This window comes from Acomys russatus, chromosome 12 (assembly GCF_903995435.1).
Source record: "Acomys russatus chromosome 12, mAcoRus1.1, whole genome shotgun sequence".
Taxonomy (NCBI): domain Eukaryota; kingdom Metazoa; phylum Chordata; class Mammalia; order Rodentia; family Muridae; genus Acomys; species Acomys russatus.
The window spans coordinates 37152860-37174577 of record NC_067148.1 but is presented as its reverse complement, the minus strand read 5'-3'; the positions used below and the strand labels follow the sequence as shown (position 1 = coordinate 37174577).

Below are 21718 nucleotides of genomic sequence, written 5' to 3'. Positions count from 1 at the left end.
AGAGGCAAGTTGTTATAATACATACAGATAGCTAGGCTGTCATGCAACATATATGGTACAAAGAGACTTACTGTGGGGAAGAAGAGGAGAGAAAGAGGAGGGCACCCATGATAGACACACAGAGACACAGACACAGACACACACACACACACACACATACACACACACACACACACACACACAGAGTGAGAAACCAGAAGAATGAGAGAGAGCACTGGGTGGCAGGCAGGTTCTTATCTCCCAAACATGAAGAGAGAGAGAAAGAGGGGGCGGGGGTGAGGGAGAAGATACAAATAAATTTTCTTTGAAAAAATGAATTGAGGACTGTGACTTTGAACAATGTCAAGGGGATCAGAGATGAGACGACCTGCTAGATTCAGAGAGAGGTAAAGTGACTGGCTCAGCACAGCAGACTCCTGCCTAAGTCAGACCTCCCTGGGCTCCAGTAGAAGCCGAAGAAGATGAAGCCAGTGGCGTTAGATGAAGCAGGGCATTCGCTCAGTATCTGTACGCTGTTTATGCAGTGGATGGAGTGGAGGTGCCAGAGGGCCTGGTGGGCTTCCCTCCCACCATGGGGACCTTGTTAACACAGAACACAGTATTACCTCCTGCCCTGAATTCAGCAGCAGGTGAAGCCTTGGTTGGGGTCTTTTTTCCAAAACCTTCATAGTGAAGGGCCCCCTCTGGATCCTGTGGACTTTCAGCACCAGGACAACCATCCGGGTTGAAGAATACCTTTGTCTGCATCTGTGCGTTCAGGGCCATCCAGACGCCACCATAGCCAGGAACAGCAATAGGCAGTACAGTCGAAGGAAGGAGCAGGAGCCGCTGAGAGAGCTGGCCGCCGTCATGACGGCAAGAGCAGGCAGGTCACACACAGATGTCTGAGTATCTAGAACTTCCTGCTCTGAGCTAGCAGTTAACTTTCCAGGAAGGGAAAGGAGGGGAGGGGCATTCTAAGCAGCTGCTGTCCCTGCCTTGACATGAAGTGCGTGACACCTTTCTCTCTGTAAGCTGCCCATGTGACCACTCTGAAGGAGGTCTGCTGATGGCTAATGCTGTCCACCTAGCGGGCAGGAAAGAGGACTTCCCTCAGGAATTTGGCCAGCACGCCTAAGCTGGGACTCATTTGTACTCCTAAGCTGTCTGGCTACTCATGGGACTTATCTGGGCTTGGGGACAGAAGCGTAACCAAACCTGGGATTTGGAGCAGAGGTGAGCCTAGCAGTTACCATATGACTGTAAAGGGCCCTCAACCCATCTTCTTCTCCTTGCTACATCCTCGGTTTATCCTGCCTTCCCCTTTCTGTTGAGGCTTCCTCTTAGGGCTGGTACCCTGCTGCGTTAATCACGTCAGCACTGTTATCAACACCACTTGTTTCCTTTCCTTGGACTCTTTAAGGGAGTCCCATGGCAGAAAAGGGCAGACAATGATATCCATGGGGATGAAGAGTCTGAGTTTTTGGCTGCGTTGCTGGGTGCTTTTTGCCCTATTCCTCCATCTGTGCTTTACCGGTTTTGAGAAAGGTGCTACTATGGTCTGTCTTGGACAGACTGTGCGGGAGCTAAGCTATAGGTAATTGGCAAGTGCTTGTTGATTGACTGAACTTGTGACCTCAGGTGGAAGATGAGGAAGTTGGCTAGGAGAAGTTACAGAGGCCCTTCAAAGGGGCGTGGCCACACTCTTGGCTCTCCTGGGCTTTCTTAGGAATCAGGCTGCCTCTCTGAAGACCCTGTGACCTTCTCCCCAGACACCCCATTCCCACTTCCCATCCCAATTCCATCTCAGTATGGCCGGTTCTCTTACTCTAGCCTTCCTTCTGCCCCTGGAGGTAGTACCTGTATCCAGCCCTGAGCTGCCCCATCTGAGTTTAGAGACGAGCTGGAGGAACATCCCAGGTTCCCCTTTTATGGTCAACTTCCAATATGATGTTCCTGCTCAGTGTGTTTGTTTGTTCAAGGAGACCTTTGAGCAGCTTCTACTTCTAGCTGACTGGCCTGAAGCCTCTGACTGCCCTTATTCCCGACAATCCATGGACCTCAGCTACACAGAGACAGCCCCAACTCCTGGCCTCAGAAAGACCCTCACCCTTGGCCTCAGAGACAGGCCCCACCCTTGACCTTTCTGGATGCCAAGTGACTCCGGGTGTGAAAAGACTCCTTGGGCTTTTCTCTGTGCCTCTAGCCTCTCTCCACTCCCTGCCTCCTTGCCTGATCCAGCTTAAGCCCCTGTCTGGGCAAGTCTGTCCCTCAGAGTGGGTGCTGAGCCTTTGATGGCTGAAGGGGTGAATGGAGCAGCAGCAGGAGAGGATGTGGTACACGAAGCAGCTCTTTGGCAATCGGTCAGAAGGGCCTCGCTCTCTGCCCAAGAAGGAGCTGCTTCCTGGAGCTCTCTTGAAGCCTGGTGAACTTGATGAAGTTGGAGGTATGTGGTCCAGAATCTTACCTCTAGAGCACACCCGCCCCCCGCCTCCCCAGCCCCTGCCACCCTCTGAAAGGAGGTGGGGACCCACCCCAGCTGCCAAAACTTCTAGCTTGCTCTTAAGGAAAACTGAGGATGGATCAAGGTGGTGATCCCAGGCTTAGGAAACGCTGAAGAAAGTTGGTTTTTGTTTTGTTTTGTTTTGTTTTTTGAGACAGGCTTTCTCTGTGTAGACTTGGCTGGCCTGGACTCACTCTGTAGACCAGGCTGGCCTCAAACTCACAGTGACCCACCCTGCCTCTGCCTCCTGAGTGGTGGGATTAAAGACATGCACCACCACACCAAGCTAAGAAGGTTTTGTTTGTTTGTTTGTTTGTTTGTTTTTAATGATTTGTTTTTTCAGGTTTCAAAGGGATGGGGGGGAGCTAGGGAGAGGGCTCTGAACCATGGGTAGGCCTCTGCCTGGCTGCTACTGAGACATTCTGTCTTTCCAGGATTTAAAGAGGACTCAGGGAAAGTGCGACAGTGGTAGTTTACATAGCTTTGACTCACGACCATGCCTTTAAGCATTTAGAGCGCAAGCAGCAGCAAGGCATAGTCTTATAAAGTGGGATGGTACACACCCATAATCCCAGCTGTACGGTGAATCTTGGGCTAGCCTGCGGTATATGAGAGCTTGCTCCCCCCCTACCCCCCCCCACACACACACACAGAGAGAGAGAGAGAGAGAGAGAGAGAGAGAGAGAGAGAGAGAGAGAGAGAGAGAGAGAGAGAAGTAAAAGCAGGAGGAGGTGGGCGAGCCCTCTTTGAATAGCCGCAGGACTGTTCCAATTACTTGCTGGCTTTCCAGGCCCATGTTCCTGGCAGCATGGCAATGCGAAGCCCCCACCCCCCACCCCCTGCCTCTCAAGCTTCCAGCTGCCTTGTTCCTATTGCCTGGTCTAGATGCTCTCTGCCTTGCCCTGTAGCCAGGCTCTGGTTAGGGTGTGGCTGGGGACATTGAAGAGGCCTCACTTAAGGAAGGTCTGCTCAGGGCCTGGGCTTGGCTCCTAAGGCAGTTTAGTCTCTACTTCCCCAGTACAGAGAATGTGCTTGGTGTTATCCTTTGCACAGCCTGGGGGGATCAGAATCCAAGGCAGCGAGGGGCTGGAATGGCTGTCACAGATCTGTCAACGTCTTCACTGCACACTGGGAGCCTGAGGCCTGGAGGACCCCTGCTTCCCACAGAAGCCAATATTTATTTTTTTAATTTGTTTTGTTTTTATTTTTGTTTTTTTGAGACAGGGTTTCTCTGTGTAGTCTTAGCTGTCCTGGACTCGCTTTGTAGACCAGGCTGGCCTTGAACTCACATCAATCCGCCTACCTCTGCCTACCAAGTGCTGGGATTAAAGGCGTGTGCCTCCGTGCCCGGCTAGAAGCCAATATTTATTCAGGGAGCACCCCTGTACCAGTATGAATCACCCAGACCCACCTTAGGGAGTTTCTATTCCTGTAGACACATGAAAGTCACAGCACGCATGATCTGTAAAAATAGCCTTGCCTCGACACTCAGAGAGGCCCCCTGGCTCCTCATTGGCACTGGAGCTGCTGCGTTGCCAGGCTGCAAAGTCATGTCAGCCTGACTTTCATAATTGCCTGGAATGTGTGAGGGCTTCCGGCTGAGGACCTTGCAGGGGCTGCCTCAGCTTTCCTTTGAAAGAAAGCCCCCAGGGAAGTATCTGCTGACCTTCCTTGCAGACACCTGCGGGGGTCTGAGGTAAGCCGACCTGGATCATGAGGACTTGCTCATATTTACGGTCTAAATATGAAGTTTTTCCATTAACCACTCTCCTCTCTGGCCAATGGTTCCCTGGCCTAAATCAAAAGTGCCAGATGCCCTGGTGACCCTCCCCAACTTCTCTCTGTTCTTGAGTGATGCTCTTGTGGGAATGTAGGCAGGAGAAGCTTCCTTCCTGACAGCCTACACTTCCTCATTCTCCACCCTCACATCCACGCCCCTCCCCTTACTCTTGGCTCTTTTATTTTTATTTTTTTGGGGAGCTGGTTGAGTGTACATCTAAGGGGACAGAAGAGAGTGGACCTCCCACCCCCTTCGCAGAAATTCACTATCCCCACTCAACATTTCAGTTCTGCTCAGAGGGGTGTGGATGGTGCTGATCCCCTTTTTAGGGCCCTGAGCAAGAGCCCCTAAGCCAAACAGGTTAACTTTGGAGCTGTTTGGAAGTCTCTGGCCCCACCCCTGCACCCACCCCCACCCCCCAAGGAAGTTCAGACCCAAAGAGGGGAAGTGGCTTTGCCCAGAGCTTGCAGGTGGCTGGGTCCTGGAGGAGAAATGACACCTCAAAGCTTAATCAGCAATACTGGATCACCTACAGGTAACAGTCTCCGGGCCATTTAGAGAAACTGAGGCCCAATGCCTCTGGCCTGGCCTTGCTTTCCTGAAGGTCTGGGCTCTGTCCACACCTATCCTAGATCAGTGAGCTTCCCTATGTAGCAGGCTAGCAAGCTGCCCCTAAGTGCACTCCGTGACAGCAGCAGCCTGCAGCAGGAGGACTTGCTTTGTCCCTGATAATGGGTGACATTTCTCTACGAACCCTCAACTTCCTCCTGATCTGAGTCAAGGTTGCAGGTCGGGGTGGGGGAAGCTCCCCATAGGCAGTACAGGAGCCCTCTTCAGCCAGCTTGGCTTGCGTGCCATCAACCTTGACTGGCCCACAGTCCACTCCCCCGAAATCTTGCTGGGAAATCACCAAGCACCAGAGATTATATACTCTCAAGCGTCAACGGGCGTGTGGGGGAGCCAAGACCCTGCTGCTTACCAGCCGTGTCATTTGCTTGCCTCAGTTTACCTCTCTGGGGGTGGAGTTGTATTGCTCTCTTTATTGGGCTCTTGGGGGCATTAAATGGTGGGACCTGCTTGTACCCTGGCAAGCAGGAAGTCAGCTCAGACTGCTCTCCTATGCTGTAACCGGACTCCAGCCGAGCATCTCCTGGAGAGCCTGGGGGAGAAAACACACCAGCATTTAGAGGCCTGGAAATTCTAGGTTCTTCCTTGACAGTGAGGGCAGATCAGGAAATGTCTGCTGGGCTGTTCTGGATGGGGCTTTGTGCTGCCTTGTGGAAGGTTCTTTTCCTCTCGAGTCCTCTCCCCTAAGGGGTCAATAGCCACTGCAGCAGATCAGTCTGCCTGCCTTCCATTCCCTCTCAAGGGCTAATTTTTGTGTGAGCTGGTGACATAAAGGCAAACAAGACAAAGTTCCCTTCATGGTGTCATCACTGGACAGTGGGGACACCCGCCCAGTTGTACAGAGGTGATTCCTAACGGTCCCCACTTGACCACAGAGGGTGAATCCTACGGGATAACTGGCAGTGTGGCTGTTTGATGTGAGTCCCAGTTGGTTGCCTCTCTGAATTCTGAACTTTCTTCTGTACCCTTGACTGACCTAGAACTCATCCTGCTGGCCAGGCTGGACTCACAGCAATCTTCCTGCTTTATCCTCCAGAGTGCTGAGATTACAGGCCTGAGCCACTATGCGCAGTTGACCTTGGGTGGACTCTCTGAACCTTACTTTCCTTATTTGTAAAATGGACACAATTTTCACAGCACCCAGGATGTATCCTGCCCTCCCTAGAACACTCAGCAGATAGCCAGTCAGATTGTATGTCTGTGAGTTGCACCTCCACTCTCCCACTCAACCCTCATGATACCTCCTGGTATCAAGGAGATTTACAGACTTTGCCGTGTGTGTGTGTGTGTGTGTGTGTGTGTGTGTGTGTGTGTGTGTGTGTGTGTGTGTGTATGTACATGTTTATGGATGTGTGAATGTGTAGAGGCCAGAAATCAATGTTGAGTGTCTTCCTTAATTGCTTTCCACCTTATTTTTTGAGTCAGGGTTTCCCGCTGAATTTGAAGCTTGCTGCTTTGACTAGACTGGCTGGTCAGCAAGCCCCAGGAGTCTTCCTGTCTCTGTCTCTCCAGACCTGGGATTATAGGAATACACCTACTTTTGTTGTTGTTTTGTTTTTTTGAGACAGGGTTTCTCTGTGTAGCCTTGGCTGTCCTAGACTTGCTTTGTAGACAGGCTGGCCTCGAACTCACAGCGATCTGCTTGCCTCTGCCTCCCGAGTGCTGGGATTAAAGGCATGTGCCACCACGCCCATCTTACACCTAGTTTTTACGTGGGTGCCAAGGACCAAACTAGAGACCTCTGGCGTGTAAGGCGAGCGTCTTACTGACTGAGCCATCTCGAGTACCCCCCTGCCTCGTATCCTCCCACTCTGGTTTGCAGAGGCCCAGTTCAGGCAGTCATTTCCGATGCTTTGGGGTTGTATTTACTTTCTAACTTGGGAATCCCAAGGACACCAGGGCTTCAAGCAAGGAAACTGGACAGGCTGGCACTGGTCGGGAGGCAATGCTTGGACCCTCCTCTAGCTGAATTCCTGAAACCATACCAGCTGTGCTCTCCATAATGGGGTGCCATCTCAGTCTAGACCCCTAGAGATCTAGAGCAGTGGGTGGGGACCGATGTGCTTGCCGCAGTATAGGGGAGGGGCCATCCCCTTGGCCTGCAACAATTCTTGCGTGTGCTGTTCCTCTTCCTTGTGAGATCTGGAAAATGTAGGCCATTTTACGGAAAGGAGGGCTGGATGGTCTTGAGTCCCACAGTTTGGATTCTCAGTCTCTGCCCCGGTGTGGCAGGTGGGGGCACCCTGGGCACAGGGGCTACAGTCATCAGTTCATATCGCTGCACGGTGGAGCTGGTGAGAAGAGCCAATGTGGTGAGGCCCACTCCCAATGGCCAGGAGGACTAAGCAAGGTTTTGTGGACAGGCAGGAACAGCTAGAACTATGTCTCCTGATAGGAGCGAACTAGACCTGTGCTTTCCATGTGATGGCTACTCTTTCTGGTTATTAAGCTTTAGAAAACAGCACTATGTTGAGAGAAAATTCCATCTCAGGGCTAAAAACAAACAAAAGCATCACGCAGCAATACCCTAGGATATGTGTGCATTCTCTCTGGATAAGCAGGTCTTCCACTTTTGCTTGCATACCTCGAGTGACAGGGAGCTCACTCACTCACAGCAAGGCCTTTTTGCTATCAGAAGTACGCACTGCAAAACAGGCTGGGCCCCTGACGCGCCTGCTGGCCAGTCTTCCTATGTCCCTGTGAAGTCACTCTGTGGAACTTATCCTGAGTCCTGGAGCATGGTCCTGACCCTCTATGGGTCAGGAGCCTGGCTCATCCCGTCTGCTTCTTCCTGGTTCTGTAGCCCTTCAACCCGCAATGGCTGCAGCCAGCCAGCCAACCAGCTTGGGGCCCAGGATGACAACTGCAGCCTCTTTCTCTTCTAAATTGTGTCAGGGTAGTCTTGGCTCACCTCACTTCTTACTTTCCTGTATACGGAGGAGGAACACCTAGAAGTTCTCATTTGCTGCGGCTCCATCCTTCTGTTCATGTGCCTCTATTTGTTCCTTTTCAATATTTCAGCAACATGCTTCCGATTTGTCTCTCTGACTCTCGTTATTTAAGAGACTGTGCTAGAGAATCTTTGACGCGAACGGGAACGTGTAGAAAAGCCATTTCCACGTTGGTCACGGGACTGTGGACGTGGGGGGCGGGGCGGGGCTCTCGGATCCTCCAATAACTGCTCGAGGTCCAAGCAGGAGTGTGGGTGAACCACTTTGCTCTCAGTGCCGCCCGGACTCACTTGAGGCCCTCCTGTCCACAGAAACTCCCTTGTGTCAGATTTTGCTCTCTCGTCGTACTGCGAGCCGGGCTGGCCAGAGCTCCGTCTTCTCTATTTGATTAATGGTATTTTTAGAGCCAATCACCACGGTCACTAAATACAATGAGTTTTCCATTTCTCTTACTTTGCTTTGCATTTCTGGCGTAGTCCCAGCATGTATTTCTCCACTGTGTTCATTGGCACGTAAATCGAGTGTTTCAAATTTCATTATTTGTCACAGCTTTTCATCATTGTAGGGTCTCTGTAACCCCAGCAGTTCTTTTGACTAAGAAAAAAAAATTTTTTTCCCCATTTCTTTCTTTCTTTCTTTCTTTCTTTCTTTCTTTCTTTCTTTCTTTCTTTCTTTCTTTTTTTTAAAGCATACTACAAGCCTGATGAACCAAGGAATCATTTTAGCATGCCCATGACTTTCCATTTTCTCTGTTTCTTATCCATAAAATATATTTGGGTTTTTAAGTGGATGCTCTTTTCCATAGAGGATATTAATATTAAAATTCTTTATTATGTTTGTGTTAACTTCAGCAGGGCTGCTTCCTTCTATATTGAGACTGCTTTTTTTTTTTCAATTTCAGTTTCCATCATAAAATTCTCTTCCTTTTGTCTTTTCAAAGTAGGTAAGGTAATTTAAGCTAAATATAAAATTGGAAAAAAATTTAAAAACTGTGGTGTCTACATTTAAGTATTTTAATAGCTCACCTAAATTTGAGAGAGTCATATATTGATATTATTCATGTATTTAGAGACTGAGTCTCAAATAGCCCAGGTTGGCCTCAGCTGATACTCTCCTGCCTCAGCTTGCTGAGTGTTGGGATTACAGCTATGTGCCCTTCCATCTGGCCATTAGAAGAAAGAAAAAATTTAAAATAGTGGATAAATTTCGAACTTGGTGAGTTTGAGGCCAGCCTGGTCTACACAGTGAGTTTAGGATAGCCAGGGCAACATAGAAAGACCCCTGTCTCCAAAAAACAAAACAAAATGAACAACAACAACAAAACGATTCTCTCTGACCTGGGAAGATGGCGCCCCTCAGCTGAGCTCTGGGAAGTTCACTGCATCTCTTTTTATTCTATGTGGCCCTTACACCCTTGCCCTGCCTTGAGTTCATCCAGACTGTACTTTGTTTCAAAAGCTATTTTTATCATTTTCCTTCCATTCCTGGTACTTGATATAACTTTTAAAGAATCTTACATTGTTTTCATGTTTTCCTGTATTATTGTGTTAGAATATACATGAAAATAAATTTAAAAAATAGTAATTTAAAAATTACCTAGCATCCAGCTGCTAGAGTGCAATGTTGTCTGGCATATGGAATTTTTTTCTAGCCCCCCTCCCCCGTCTCTCTGTCTCTCTCTGTCTCTCTGTCTCTCTCTGTCTCTCTCTCTCTCTCTCTCTCTCTCTCTCTCTCTCTCTGTCTCTCTCTCTCTGTCTCTCTGTCTGTCTGTCTCTCTCTCTCTCTCTCTTTCTGCTTTAGGGATTGTGCCCAAAGCTTTGTCTTTACTTTTCAATGATCCTAAATTGACCAAAAGTTCCCTTCTAGTGACTTTAGAAACAGGTTGTCTATTAAATTTTTATCTAGCCTCTTCCTCTGGTTTGATTTTTGTCAAATGTCAATTCCTTAAAGAGTCTGGATGTCTTTAGCAACCTGTCATCAGATAAAGACCTAATTTAGTTCTTATCAACTAATCTAATAGTCTCCTATCACTGACTGTGGCTTTATTGTTGATTTTGAGGAGGGGACCTCATTTTATCTTATTTCTGCCAAATGTCTTAGTACATTATCTGGGACATCTGAATGTTGGTGTTTGACTTCAATGAGAATGCTTTTATTATTTCACCATTAAACACAAAGTTCCTATGGAGTCAGCAAGTTACTTCTTATCAGTCTAAGAAGCGCTTTCTATCCCTTCATTTAAATAACTGCCATTTTAAACTATTTATATAAGCAGATGGCTTTTCATTTTCGCTTTATTGCTGCGATCCACAATGTTCATAAATGTCTCAGTTGAAAGAAGTTTATATTTCTGCCACAGGTCTGACTTTAGTCACAGGACTTACAGTCACAGAGTACTGAATTCTGCTGGTGGCCTCTCAGTTAGGATGGCTGCCGCTATAATCTGAGCACTGCTTTTCTCTTTTTGTGCTACACCTATCATGTCTGGTACTTGGGTGAACTTTAAAAGCAGACACTCATTAACATCATTGTGTGTTCTGACATAGTTCATGGCATACGGGAGCCACCAGTTCCTGAAAACACTGAAACAAGCGCCCGCTTGACTCAGGAGCAATCTTTGGTGGCACACTGTTTCTCTCATGATTACTAGTCTAATGGACGCCTGTCCTTCTTGCTTAGCTGTGGTAAACGGTGCTTCGTGTCGTGAGTCTTCAGCTGTGGAGAGGTTTGTGTAACTATACAGGGGACAGCGTTTCTTGCTGCCATTACCTCCTTCCTCTCCGAGCTACTTCTAGATGGACATTTCAGTTTGCTTTCTTGATCAGAGCTGAGGGTTGCTTTAGAATACCGCGTGCATAGTTTAGTGCAGCATCTGCCTCCGACCTACCCATTACACTTCCGGGTTCTGGTATTTCTGTTTTTTTTTTTTTTTTTAAATTTATTCTTGTTACATCTCAATGTTTATCCCATCCCTTGTATCCTCCCATTCCTCCCCCCGGTATTTCTGTTTTTAATCTTTATTTTTTCCCCCCAATTTCCCTGGGACTCTTCCCCCAACCCCATTCTAAATGTTCAAGTGGATTGCTTAATTCAATAATTTAGTTTTCCTCTCCCTTTTTTCTCTTAAAAAAAAAAAAAAAAAAAACAAAATTACAGCAGCAAGGGCTATATATTTGTTTCCAAATGGTTTGAGCTGCATCCTGTGAATTAATTTTTTAAACAACAAATTTTAAAACCTCTTGCATTTTTTACTACATCTTAAGCATTTTGTTTCCTGGTTTTCATTTCAGTTTTAAACAGCCAATTCTTCTTCTTCTTCTTCTTCTTCTTCTTCTTCTTCTTCTTCTTCTTCTTCTTCTCCTTCTTTTTCTCCTTCTTTTTCTTCTTTGTATGAGGTCAAAGAATACAGACAATGAATTTCTGTCCTGGGTTGTTTGTTTGTGTGTTTGTTTTGTGTTTTGAGACCGGGCCTCACTATGTTGCTTGGCTGTCCTGAAACTCCATGTAGACCAGCTGGCCTCAACTTCAAAAAGATCCTCCTGCCTCTACCTGCCAAATGCTGGGGTTAAAGGCAGACACCACCATACTGGGCCTACCTTGTGTTTTTGATGGGTGTTTTATTCTTGCTAGATAGAGAATCCATTTTTGTCAAGTGTTTCTTGGCTATATAAAGATAAAAATAGGTTACTGATTTGCTTAAAAGCAGACTCAAGACCTATTGAGGAGTATCAATTAGATTGTTTGTTTATTTCTACTCTAATGTGTGTGTGTGTGTGTGTGTGTGTGTGTGTGTGTTTTCCTGTTTAACCTGTTTGAATCTGTTCAAGACTCCGACAGCATTCGCCTTGGCTAGCACATCTCTGAAGTCTGTCTTTCTATACTTGTGTACTGTGCTGTCCGTGCACGAGACTGCAAAGCCGGCCATTGTGGCTTTATCTTCCTTTCCTTCTTTACTTTAGTTTTTGAGTTGCTGGAACACCCAGGGCCTGTGCATACCAGGCCAGTGCTTTATCACTGAGCTACACTCCCAGCCTGTTATTTTCCCTTTATTAATAGGAAATAACACTTTGCCCCCCCTTTTTTGTTATATACATTTTTATTAGCACGTATTGTTGTGTGAAGTAGCAGGTTTCATTATGCAAGTGTCACACCCAGTCTTTCCATCATACCCCCTCCCCCCTCATACCCACCGCTCCCCCAGAAAACAACCTTTCCAGTGCGGTGACCTTACTCCCGAGTCTCCATGCCCGTTCTGCCACTTGCTGTCAGAACTCACTTCTGTTTCTGTTTCCTCTATTGTCATGAGACTGTCACACTGAATACTGTGTCGCTTGTGCGTCCTTGATGAGAGCGGAGTCCGATAGTATTTCTGGGTGTTGTTGTTATTGCTGTTTGTTTGTTTTGTAGGATTTCACTGTGAAGCTCTGGCTGCCTTAGAACTCACCATTTGACCAGGCTGGCCTTGCACTCAACGCCTCCCTCTGCCTCCCAAGTGCTGGGACCGAATACTGTTTTTTTTTTTTTTTTTTTTTTTTTTAAACTGAACTGAGAATGTTGGGATGTTTCACGTTTACTGTCGTTTCTATACTTAGTCTCTTTTCCGGGTCTGTTCACTCCGGTGCTGCATAGTCTGCTGAGTTCGTTTCTTTATCATCTTCAGTGATTTTTGAAGATAGATGTTCTGTTTTAGCCACAGAATTCAGCAAAGACCAATCATACATGATGGTGGGTTTCACTATGACATTTTCATATTTACTCGTGTATTTTGACCATATTCACCCCCTACCTCCCATATATGGCTTATCCCCTTCTTCTCAACTAGTCCCCTTCTGCTCTCACAGACACCTATTTTTAATAGTCAGTGGTTACTTTAAGGCTCTTCTTCTTCTTCTTCTTCTTTTTTTTTTTTTTATGGTTTTTTTGAGATAGGGTTTCTCTGTTTAGTCTTGGTTGGCCTGGACTTACTTTGTAGACCAGGCTGGCCCTGATCTCACAGCGATCCACCTGCCTCTGCCTCCCGAGTGCTGGGATTAAAGGCATGTGCCACACCCGGCTTTTTTTTTTAGATCCTACATTTGGCCTAGTGAGGTGGCTCAGCGACTAAGGGCACTTGCAGGCAAGCCTGACCCTTGAATTAATTCCCCGGGGACCCGCATGGCAGAAGAAGAGAACCCAGTTGCATATACACTCGCTGTGACACATGTACACACACACACACACACACACACACACACACACACACACACACACGCAATGCACGCATACATAGAGTAAATATTACGATAGAAATTAAAATCTCACACTTAAATTTCTGTAATTAATAAAATAAAAAAATAGAACATATTTTTAACTTCTAGTATTCTGTAGTTCTAAGGGTGGCTGTGATCCACACTAGCCGAGCCCATGTTTGATGAAGAGAGCTGCAAGAGGGGCTTGAAGGCGGCAGACACAAAGAAGAGAAGGGAGGAAATGCTGTCAGCTCTGGTGTGACCGAAGCAGCGAGGCTGGGCAGAAACAGCATGCCATACGTTACAAATATGCACAATTACTGCATGCCAATCACAAATTTAACTTACAAAGCTGAAGGCTAGTTAGAGCAGAAGAGTGATATTTGGCCCCTTTGTGGAATATTAGCAGACACTTGCCTTGTCCTAGCTACTGTCACTCATTGCCTACAGCTCTTACAACCCAAAGCCCTTCTTTCTTCCTTGTCAGTTTGCATATATTACACATCAGCCCTTATCTTGGTTGTGTGCTCCCAGACCCCCAGCAGAGATGACTGAAACTATAACTATGGGTGGAACTTAACCTAAGAGACACTAATTTTCTCCTCTCTCTCTCTCTCTCTCTCTCTCTCTCTCTCTCTCTCTCTCTCTCTCCCTCTCCCTCCCTCCCTCCCCCCCTCTCCCCCCAGCCCCGTGCCGGGGACACCATCCAGAGCCTCCTGCCTGTTGTGGCTTGGCCACTGAGCCAGCCTGCAGCCTTTTGTAGGATCATCTCTTATTGCCCTCCCCCTCTGCCCTGCAATGATTGCTTGTCACCATATTCACTCCAAAGGCCCCTTCATCAGTTTCTGCCACCCATGCTCACTTCCAAGGTGTCCCACCTGATGTCTAAGACTTGGAGGTGATACTTGGGGGAGGGGGCATGTTTGAGAGAGGTGTTCTGTGTTCTCCACCCAAGGTAGACAATCTAGCTGGCTATGGAATTCTTCCATCCGTTCCGCCTCAGATCTCTGCTGGTGTTGAGTGTTTTCAAAGAGACACACAAGGAACACAGTTGTTTTATTAGTGCATGTCTGTGGCACTGAAGGGTATCCGCAATATAAATAAATCGACGCATAAATAAATAACAAGATAAAGTGAAGGTGTCTGCAGAACACCTGGGCATGGCTCTCTCTGTCCATAGGTTTTGCATGGATGCTTGCTTCTAGCTTCTCAGTGGTTCTTGTTTCCTGTCTGTTTAAGACAGTGTCACCTCTCTGGTCTCACACAGTTGCAGGAGGCAAAGGAGCCACCTCCAGCCCCTCTGCTCTAACACAGGCACTGTTTGTTTGGCCCATGACCTTCCCCCCTTTTAATTCTTCCTTCTTTCTGGTAGGAGGCTGAGCTTAGCTCCCATTCAAATTGTCCTAGAGAAAGGAAGGCCAGCTTGGAGACCAGCCGGCAGCCCACAGCAGACGCTGCTGTTGGGATGGAACCTGGGACAGTCCCACTGATGATGCCTTTGGGATACTAGCTGGTGTCTCATGTTTATGCAGCATCAGGACCACTCTGCTGGTGCTGCTGTCTGCTCAGATCACCTGCTGCCCAGAGCCCTAGAGACAAGGTGTACAACCTAACAGCCCCCTTGAGATCCACAGTGATGTCCTCCTAGGCTTGCTCCCAGACAGCAGAGGTGACAGCTCTGGCCTATTCCCATCCTTTTCATAAGAATATGTCTTAGTTAATTAAGGTTTCTATTGCTGTAAGAAGACATCATGACCACGGCAATTTTTATAAATAAAAACACTTAATTGGGTCTTGCTTACAGTTCAGAGGTTTCGTCCATTATCATCATAGCTGGAGGCTGGTGGCATGCAGACAGCTGGAGAGGTAGCTGAGAGTTCTTCATCCAGAAGAGCAGGAAGCAGGGCGGGGGGGGGGAGGGGGGGCGGGGAGGCAGGAATGAGCCATAAGGCCATGAGGCCCGGCTTGAGCATCTGAGACCTCAAAGCCCACCCCCAGTGACACACTTCCTCTAACAAGGCCACGCCTTCCAATAATGCCACTCCCCTTGAGCCTATGAAGCCATTTTCTTTCTTTCTTTCTTTCTTTCTTTCTTTCTTTCTTTCTTTCTTTTTTTCTCGAGACAGGGTTTCTCTGTGTAGCCTTGGCTGTCCTGGACTCACTTTGTAGACCAGGCTGGCCTCAAGCTCACAGCGATCTGCCTGCCTCTGCCTCCCAAGTGCTGGGATTAAAGGCATGAGCCACCACCACCCAGCTATATGAGGCCATTTTCATTCAAACCCCCACAGGATTCCTCTCACAGGCAGCTGGGTTTAGGAAGCCCCAAGACTATGGCCAAGGTACCCTCAGAGCTGACTGTGGAGGGGAAGCTCTTCCGGCTTACTCTTTCCTTCCTCCATCTCCTTTCTCGAAGGCAGCCGTGTGAGGATTTGAATGCTCATCCTCTTCCTGCTTTGCTCCCCAGTCAGCTTCTTGGCTGTCTAGCACTGTCTCAGCACCTGCTTCTGACTTGGAGGGGCTCAGCCACCTACAGTGTCATCTGTAGATTGCCGCAGGCCTGGGTTGGCTGGAATGGAAGGTGCCATTGCTCCGGGCCTTAGGCTAAGTGTGGACCAGTCTTTATTCTAAGTGGCTTGTCTTCTCTAAAGATGGCTGGTTCATCTTTTTCAGAGTATATCTGTGGCTTCTTATTTTATTCCTGAGAAGATCCAGATTTAAAAAAAAAAAAAAAGATTTATTTTTTTATTTTATGTGTATGAGAAATTGCTGCTTGTATATACGTACCACAGACCAGAAGAAGGTGTCAGATTCCCCCAGGGCGGGGTGAGGAGGCCAGGTAGGGGAGTTACAGACCATTGTGAATCTCCATGTGGGTTCTGGGAACTGAACTCAGTCCTCTTAACCACTGAGCCATCACTTCAGCTCCCCTTCCAGGGCTCTTTAAAAGATGATCCCCCCTCTCCCCTCAGAAGGAAGTGAGAGGGTTAATAGTTCAGATCCTCTAACTGTGCCATTAGCTAGAAGTAACTTTTTCAATTTCTGATTGCTCTATGCCTGTCCATAGGGAGAACATATCTTTGGCATCAGAGATCACCTTCTGAGAAGACTCCATTTGAAGTCTTTTCATAATTTAAATAGGACCTTTACGGTAGTTCTGCCAGGGAATCCAACAGCTGGCTCCTGTTCTTTCTCACTCTCTGTCTCTGTCTCTGTCTCTGTCTCTGTCTCTGTCTCTGTCTCTGTCTCTGTCTCTGTCTCTCTCTCTCTCTCTCTCTCTCTCTCTCTCTCTCTCTCTCTCTCACACACACACACACACACACACACACACACACACAATCAATTTACACTTACTCCAGCAGCCAAATCATTACTTTTGACCAGACCAATTTTCTCCTTTGGCTCGCTGTTGTTTCTCTTTTTTCTCCCTCCCTCCCTCCTTTCCTCCCTCCCTTTGTCCCTCCCTCCCTCCCTCCCTCTGCCCTTCCTTCCTTTAGCCTTAGGGTTTTATTACTGTGAAGAGACACCATGACTACACAACTCTCATAAAGGAAAACATTTAACTTGACACTGGCTTACAGTTCAGAGGTTTGGTCTATCATCATGGCGGGAAGCATGGCAGCATGCAGGCAGACATGGTGCTGGGGAGGTAGCTGAGAGTTCTACAGCTGGATCCGCAGACAGCAGGAAGAGAGAGTGACACCGGGCCTGGTTTGAGTGTCTGAAACCTCAAAGCCCACCCCTAGTGACACATTTCCTCCAACAAGGCCTCACCTCCCAGTAGTGCCACTCTCTATGGGCCTATGGGGGCCATTTTATTCAAACTGCCACATACACTTTCCAACCCTCTTTTCCTTTTGCAAGTGACCTCTCTGTGTTATATAATCCAGTCTTGAACTCCTGAGCTCAAGTAGTCCTCCTGAGTGTAGAGATTACTAGTGTTGCTCCATCATATCCAGCGTGTGTGTGTGTGTGTGTGTGTGTGCGCGCGCGCGCCAGTGCACATGTGTATAGGCCCAAGGTCAGTGTCAGGTATCTTTTCCAAATCTTTCTCTACTTTTATGGCTTTTGTTTGTTTGTTTGGTTGGTTGGATGGTTGGGTTTTTTTTCCAAGACAAAAACCTGGCCATCCTGGTCTCACTTTGTAGACCAGGATGGCCTCAAACTCACAGAGATCCGCCTGCCTCTACTTCCCAAATGCTGGGATTAAAGGCATGTGCCACCATACCTGGCTGTCTACTTTTATGTTTTGAGACAAGGTCTCTCCCTGAGTCTGAGTTCAAATCCTGGCACTCACATAAAAGCTAAGCACAGTGGAGTGTAGCCCCACTGGGCAATGAGCTCCAGGTTTAGTGAGAGACTCTGTCTGTCACAGAAAACAAAGGGGAAAAATGGCAGAGAATGACAGAGAAAGACCTCTCACACCAACCGACCTCTACCTCCACAAATGCACACATGTGTGTGCACACATATACACCTCCACCACTCCCCACCCAAACATATCCAAATCTTTTCTTCTCTCATGCTCTCTAGGGAGCTGTGTGTAGGATAAACAGCCAAGGGATAGAAGTTCTCTTGGCAGTGATGACGTAGCTAAGGAACGAGCCGCAAAGATGAATGATGTGGAAGACACTTGGAAGCCTTAATGTTTGCTTAGAGGCTTCTGGTGGGATGAGTAATGTCGCATCTAACAATAAATTGAGGGAGGCGGTTAGAGAAAGAGAGAGAACTGAGCCATGTACACTCATATAGAAGAATTTCTAAGAAACACTGTCCACTCGAAAAGCAAGGAGTATGTAGGTATAGTGACTTTTTTTTTTTAATTTCAAAGATACTGTACTTACGCATATGCTTTTGAAAATATGACTATAACTAGGAGTTCCCAGAGAAAATCTGCAAGCAGGCATCGTGCATGGTTACCTCTGCAAGGTACAACCGAGGCCCGGGGGTACTGCGGAGGCTTGTGCTTGTGTAATCTCTGGATATTTTATTGAATCCTTTGTAACTGGAGTTATGGATGAGCCCCCACATGTGCCTGGGAGGGCCACCTCTCTAGGCCCAGTCTTCATTTTTAAATTTCATTTTAATTTTTTGAGATGGTTTTAGCGTGTATCCCTGGCTGGCTACCCTCAAACTCATAGAGATCCACCTGCTTCTGCCTCCTGGGTGCTGGGATTAAAGGTATGTGCCACCACAGCTAGCTTAAAATGTATAGCCCTGACAGGCTTAGGACTCACAATCTTCTTATTTCTGCCTCTTCAGTATATCCTACCAGGATGTGCTGCCTCAATGGACTTCTTTCTTTAAAAAACAAACAAACAAACAAAAAAACAAACTTTAATTTATTTTGTGAGTATATGTATTGGTATATATTATGCACAAATGTATATATGCATGTTTGCATGTGTATGTGTTTATGTGCATGCATGCATTTATGTTTGTGTATATGTGGTAAGAATTTTGTTTTGTTTTGATTTTTGAGACAGAGTTTCTTCTGTGTAACCTTGGTTGTCCTCGAATTCACTCTGTAGATCAGGCTGACCTTTAACTCAGAGATCCATCTGCCTCTGCCTACCAAGTGCTGGATTAAATGCATGTACCACCACCACCTGGTGTGTAGTGAGAATTTTATTTTATAAAAACAACAAGCAGTTACATTATGTGACTATGTTTTTGTTTTAATCCCAGGTGTGGGATATGGGGCTGCTTCAGATTGTTTATGGCAGCTGACTATAACTTGTCTAATGCTCTGGCAGGGGCGTGATTTGTACCAGCTGCAGACTGTTTAATGCTCAGACTTCTTGAGAGGAATAAATGGGAGAGCCCCAAGAAGGCTTGGAGGGGGTGGTAGTGTTTGCTGCCTCTGCTGCTGCTGGTTCATCCCACTGCTACGTTTGCTGTTATGCTTGCTATTGATGGACTGCTGAACTGTGGGATATTCTGATGAAGAAGATTGGACTTGCCGCAAGGAACTCTACATCCCTAATCAGCAAGAAGTAGTCTATAGCAGTCTACGCCCCCTTTCCTCTCTAATCATCTTTCTCTCCTACCTAGTGTTGGGGAGCTAGAAGGGATTAGGGTGGAAAAGGAGTGGAGGTAGATATATAAGAACCCAATAAAATAATAAAATAGATAAATTAAAACACTGGTGTGTGTGTGTGTGTATGTGTGTGTGTGTGTGTGTGTGTGTGTGCACATGTGCTAGTCAGAGGTTGATAGCGGGTATCTCCTTCAACCACCCTTCATTTATATACTGAGGCAGGATCTCTCTCTCTCTTGAACTCAGAGCTCAGCAATTTGACTACTCTAGGTGACCAGCTTGTTTTTGGGATCTTGACCTCCCTCTCCTCCCATGCAACAGTATGATGAGTGAGCCACTCTGCCCATCCGGCTTATGTATGGGCTCTGGGGAGCTAGACTCCCATCCTCATACTTGGCATGGCAAATGCTCCACCCACAAGCCATCTCCCCAGCCCCTTGTTCTGTGTTTATTACTTGCAGTGCATTAAGCATGGGTTGCTAAGTGTTCGCCACTCTCTGCCGAGTGGTTTCAGCTGTCTGTCAGTTCAAGGGAGTGAGAGGAACTCTCTCATCTACTGTTGGTGTTGCAGGTGAGAACATGAGCCAGCTGGAAAGTAAGAACTGCTCCTTCGATTATGTGGATAAGCTGACAAGTACCTTGCAGCTGGCAGTCCATATCCCCACTTTCCTCCTTGGCCTGGCTCTCAACCTGTTGGCCATCCGAGGCTTCAGTGCCTTCCTGAAGAAGAACCGGACAGAATACATCGCCACGTCCATCTACATGATCAACTTGGCTGTCTTTGACTTACTGCTTGTGCTCTCACTCCCATTCAAGATGGTCCTGCCGCAAGTGGAGTCCCCTTCGCCGGCCTTCTGCACTCTGGTGGAGTGCCTCTACTTCATCAGCATGTACGGGAGTGTCTTCACCATCTGTTTCATCAGCCTGGACAGGTTCCTGGCCATCCAATACCCATTCCTGGTCAACTACTTCCGGTCCCCCAGGAAAACCTTTGGGATCTGCTGCATCATCTGGATCCTGGTATGGATCGGAAGCATCCCCATCTATACTTTCCACAGGGAGGTGGAGAAATACAAATGCTTCCACAACATGTCTGACAGTACCTGGAGCGCCAAGGTCTTCTTCCCTTTGGAGATCTTTGGCTTCCTCCTTCCCATGGGCATCATGGGCGTCTGTTCCTACAGGAGCATACAGATTCTGCTGGGCCAAGGGGCCGGAAAGAAAGCCAGCATTTGGACCATTGCTACTAATCTTGTTGTCTTTGTGGTCTCCTTCCTCCCAGTGCACCTGGGTTTCTTCCTGCAGTTCCTGGTGAGGAACGGCTTTATCTCGCAGTGCAGAATCAAGCAAGGCATCAGCTTATTCTTGCAACTGGCTCTGTGTTTCTCCAACATCAACTGCTGCCTTGACGTTTTCTGCTATTACTTTGTCATCAAAGAATTTCATATGAGCCAATCTGACAGGACACCATGATCACCAGGGGTTAAGGGAAGGCACCTCTCTCAAGGGAAGGAAATCTCACTCCCAAATTCTCGTAAGGAATGTCCTGTGTTTCCCTTTGGACCCTTAGTACCATCTTTGTTCCTTATACCCCTAAAACCTTTCCACAGCACCTGGATGGCTGACATATGTTATACTTGTTTTGGGTTTGCTACGGAACCAGGTGAAGCCCCCATTTCTAAGTCCAAAATGCATGAAGCAGAAGAATCAAAAACCACAACAGAACAAAACAAAACACAATGTGACTTCAAAAGTCTGTCTCTCAGCTTTCCCATCCTCCCATTCTGTTGGAAGAGCCCAGAAAGGAAGAGAGATGGAGAATGGATCAGGGCGGGGAATCTAGAGCATTTTCACAAAGAGTCAGGGATAAGGAAGACAGATAGGATTAGATGGAAGGAGGGTGGGTGTGAAGCAGGTCATGGGCAAAGAGGAGACACGATGGTGCCAATGGGGACGGGGTGGAAAGGGACTAGAATGTACCCAGGGAAGGAAAGAGACACAGCAGAGCTGGAATTGGATGTCCCCTCTCCTATTGTCATCTGGTAGTGGTGCTGTCCCAGGACTAAGAAAGTCCCAGCCTAAAAAAAGAAAGCTCTTGCCAGTGGCACAGGCATTTAATCCCAGCACATGGGAGACAGAGGCAGGAGGATCTCTATGAGTTCAAAGCCAGCTTGGTCTAGAGAGTGAGTTCCAGGACAATCATGGCTCAGAAAACAAAACAAAGAAAAAACGGGGGGAGGGGGGAGCTCTCTGAGCTCTTTGAAGCCTGGGAAGCAGTTCATTAAACCAGTATGAAAGGGATGAGAAAGAATTGGTCTTAACTTGGTTCTGCTATAACAGAATGAAGAAGTTGTCCTCATTAGGTCCTGGTTGGGCATCTGGCACTGGTGTTGTGACACTATTTAGGGAGCTGGCCAGGAACTGAGGTGGGGGAGGATTATCTTCACCAGGCAGCACAAAGGCCTGGATTTGAGGTGCTCCTCAGTTCCTCGGGGGAAACCACAGACAGCCAAATCAGCGTTGGATCCGTCATCAGCTCCTATGTGGAGAGGGAGCCCTCAGTGACAGCTGAACCTCACTTGCGATGACTCAGCGGTTCCAGAGAGTGAAATG

General features: G+C 47.4%; 1 protein-coding gene across 2 annotated transcripts; it reads left to right on the top strand.

Annotated features, from left to right (window-relative positions):
* The first annotated feature begins 1005 nt into the window (after positions 1–1005).
* Gpr55 (G protein-coupled receptor 55) lies at positions 1006–21329 on the top strand. Of its 2 annotated transcripts, none has more exons than XM_051154230.1 (2): positions 1006–1215; positions 19677–21329. In XM_051154230.1, exon 2 carries the CDS (start codon positions 19685–19687, stop codon positions 20576–20578), a length of 894 nt encoding a protein of 297 aa, XP_051010187.1. In that variant the 5' UTR covers positions 1006–1215; positions 19677–19684; the 3' UTR covers positions 20579–21329. The 2 variants fall into 2 exon arrangements, with proteins under 2 accessions (XP_051010187.1, XP_051010186.1); XM_051154229.1 differs by lacking the exon at positions 1006–1215 and adding an exon at positions 2194–2425.
* Positions 21330–21718: the final 389 nt, after the last annotated feature.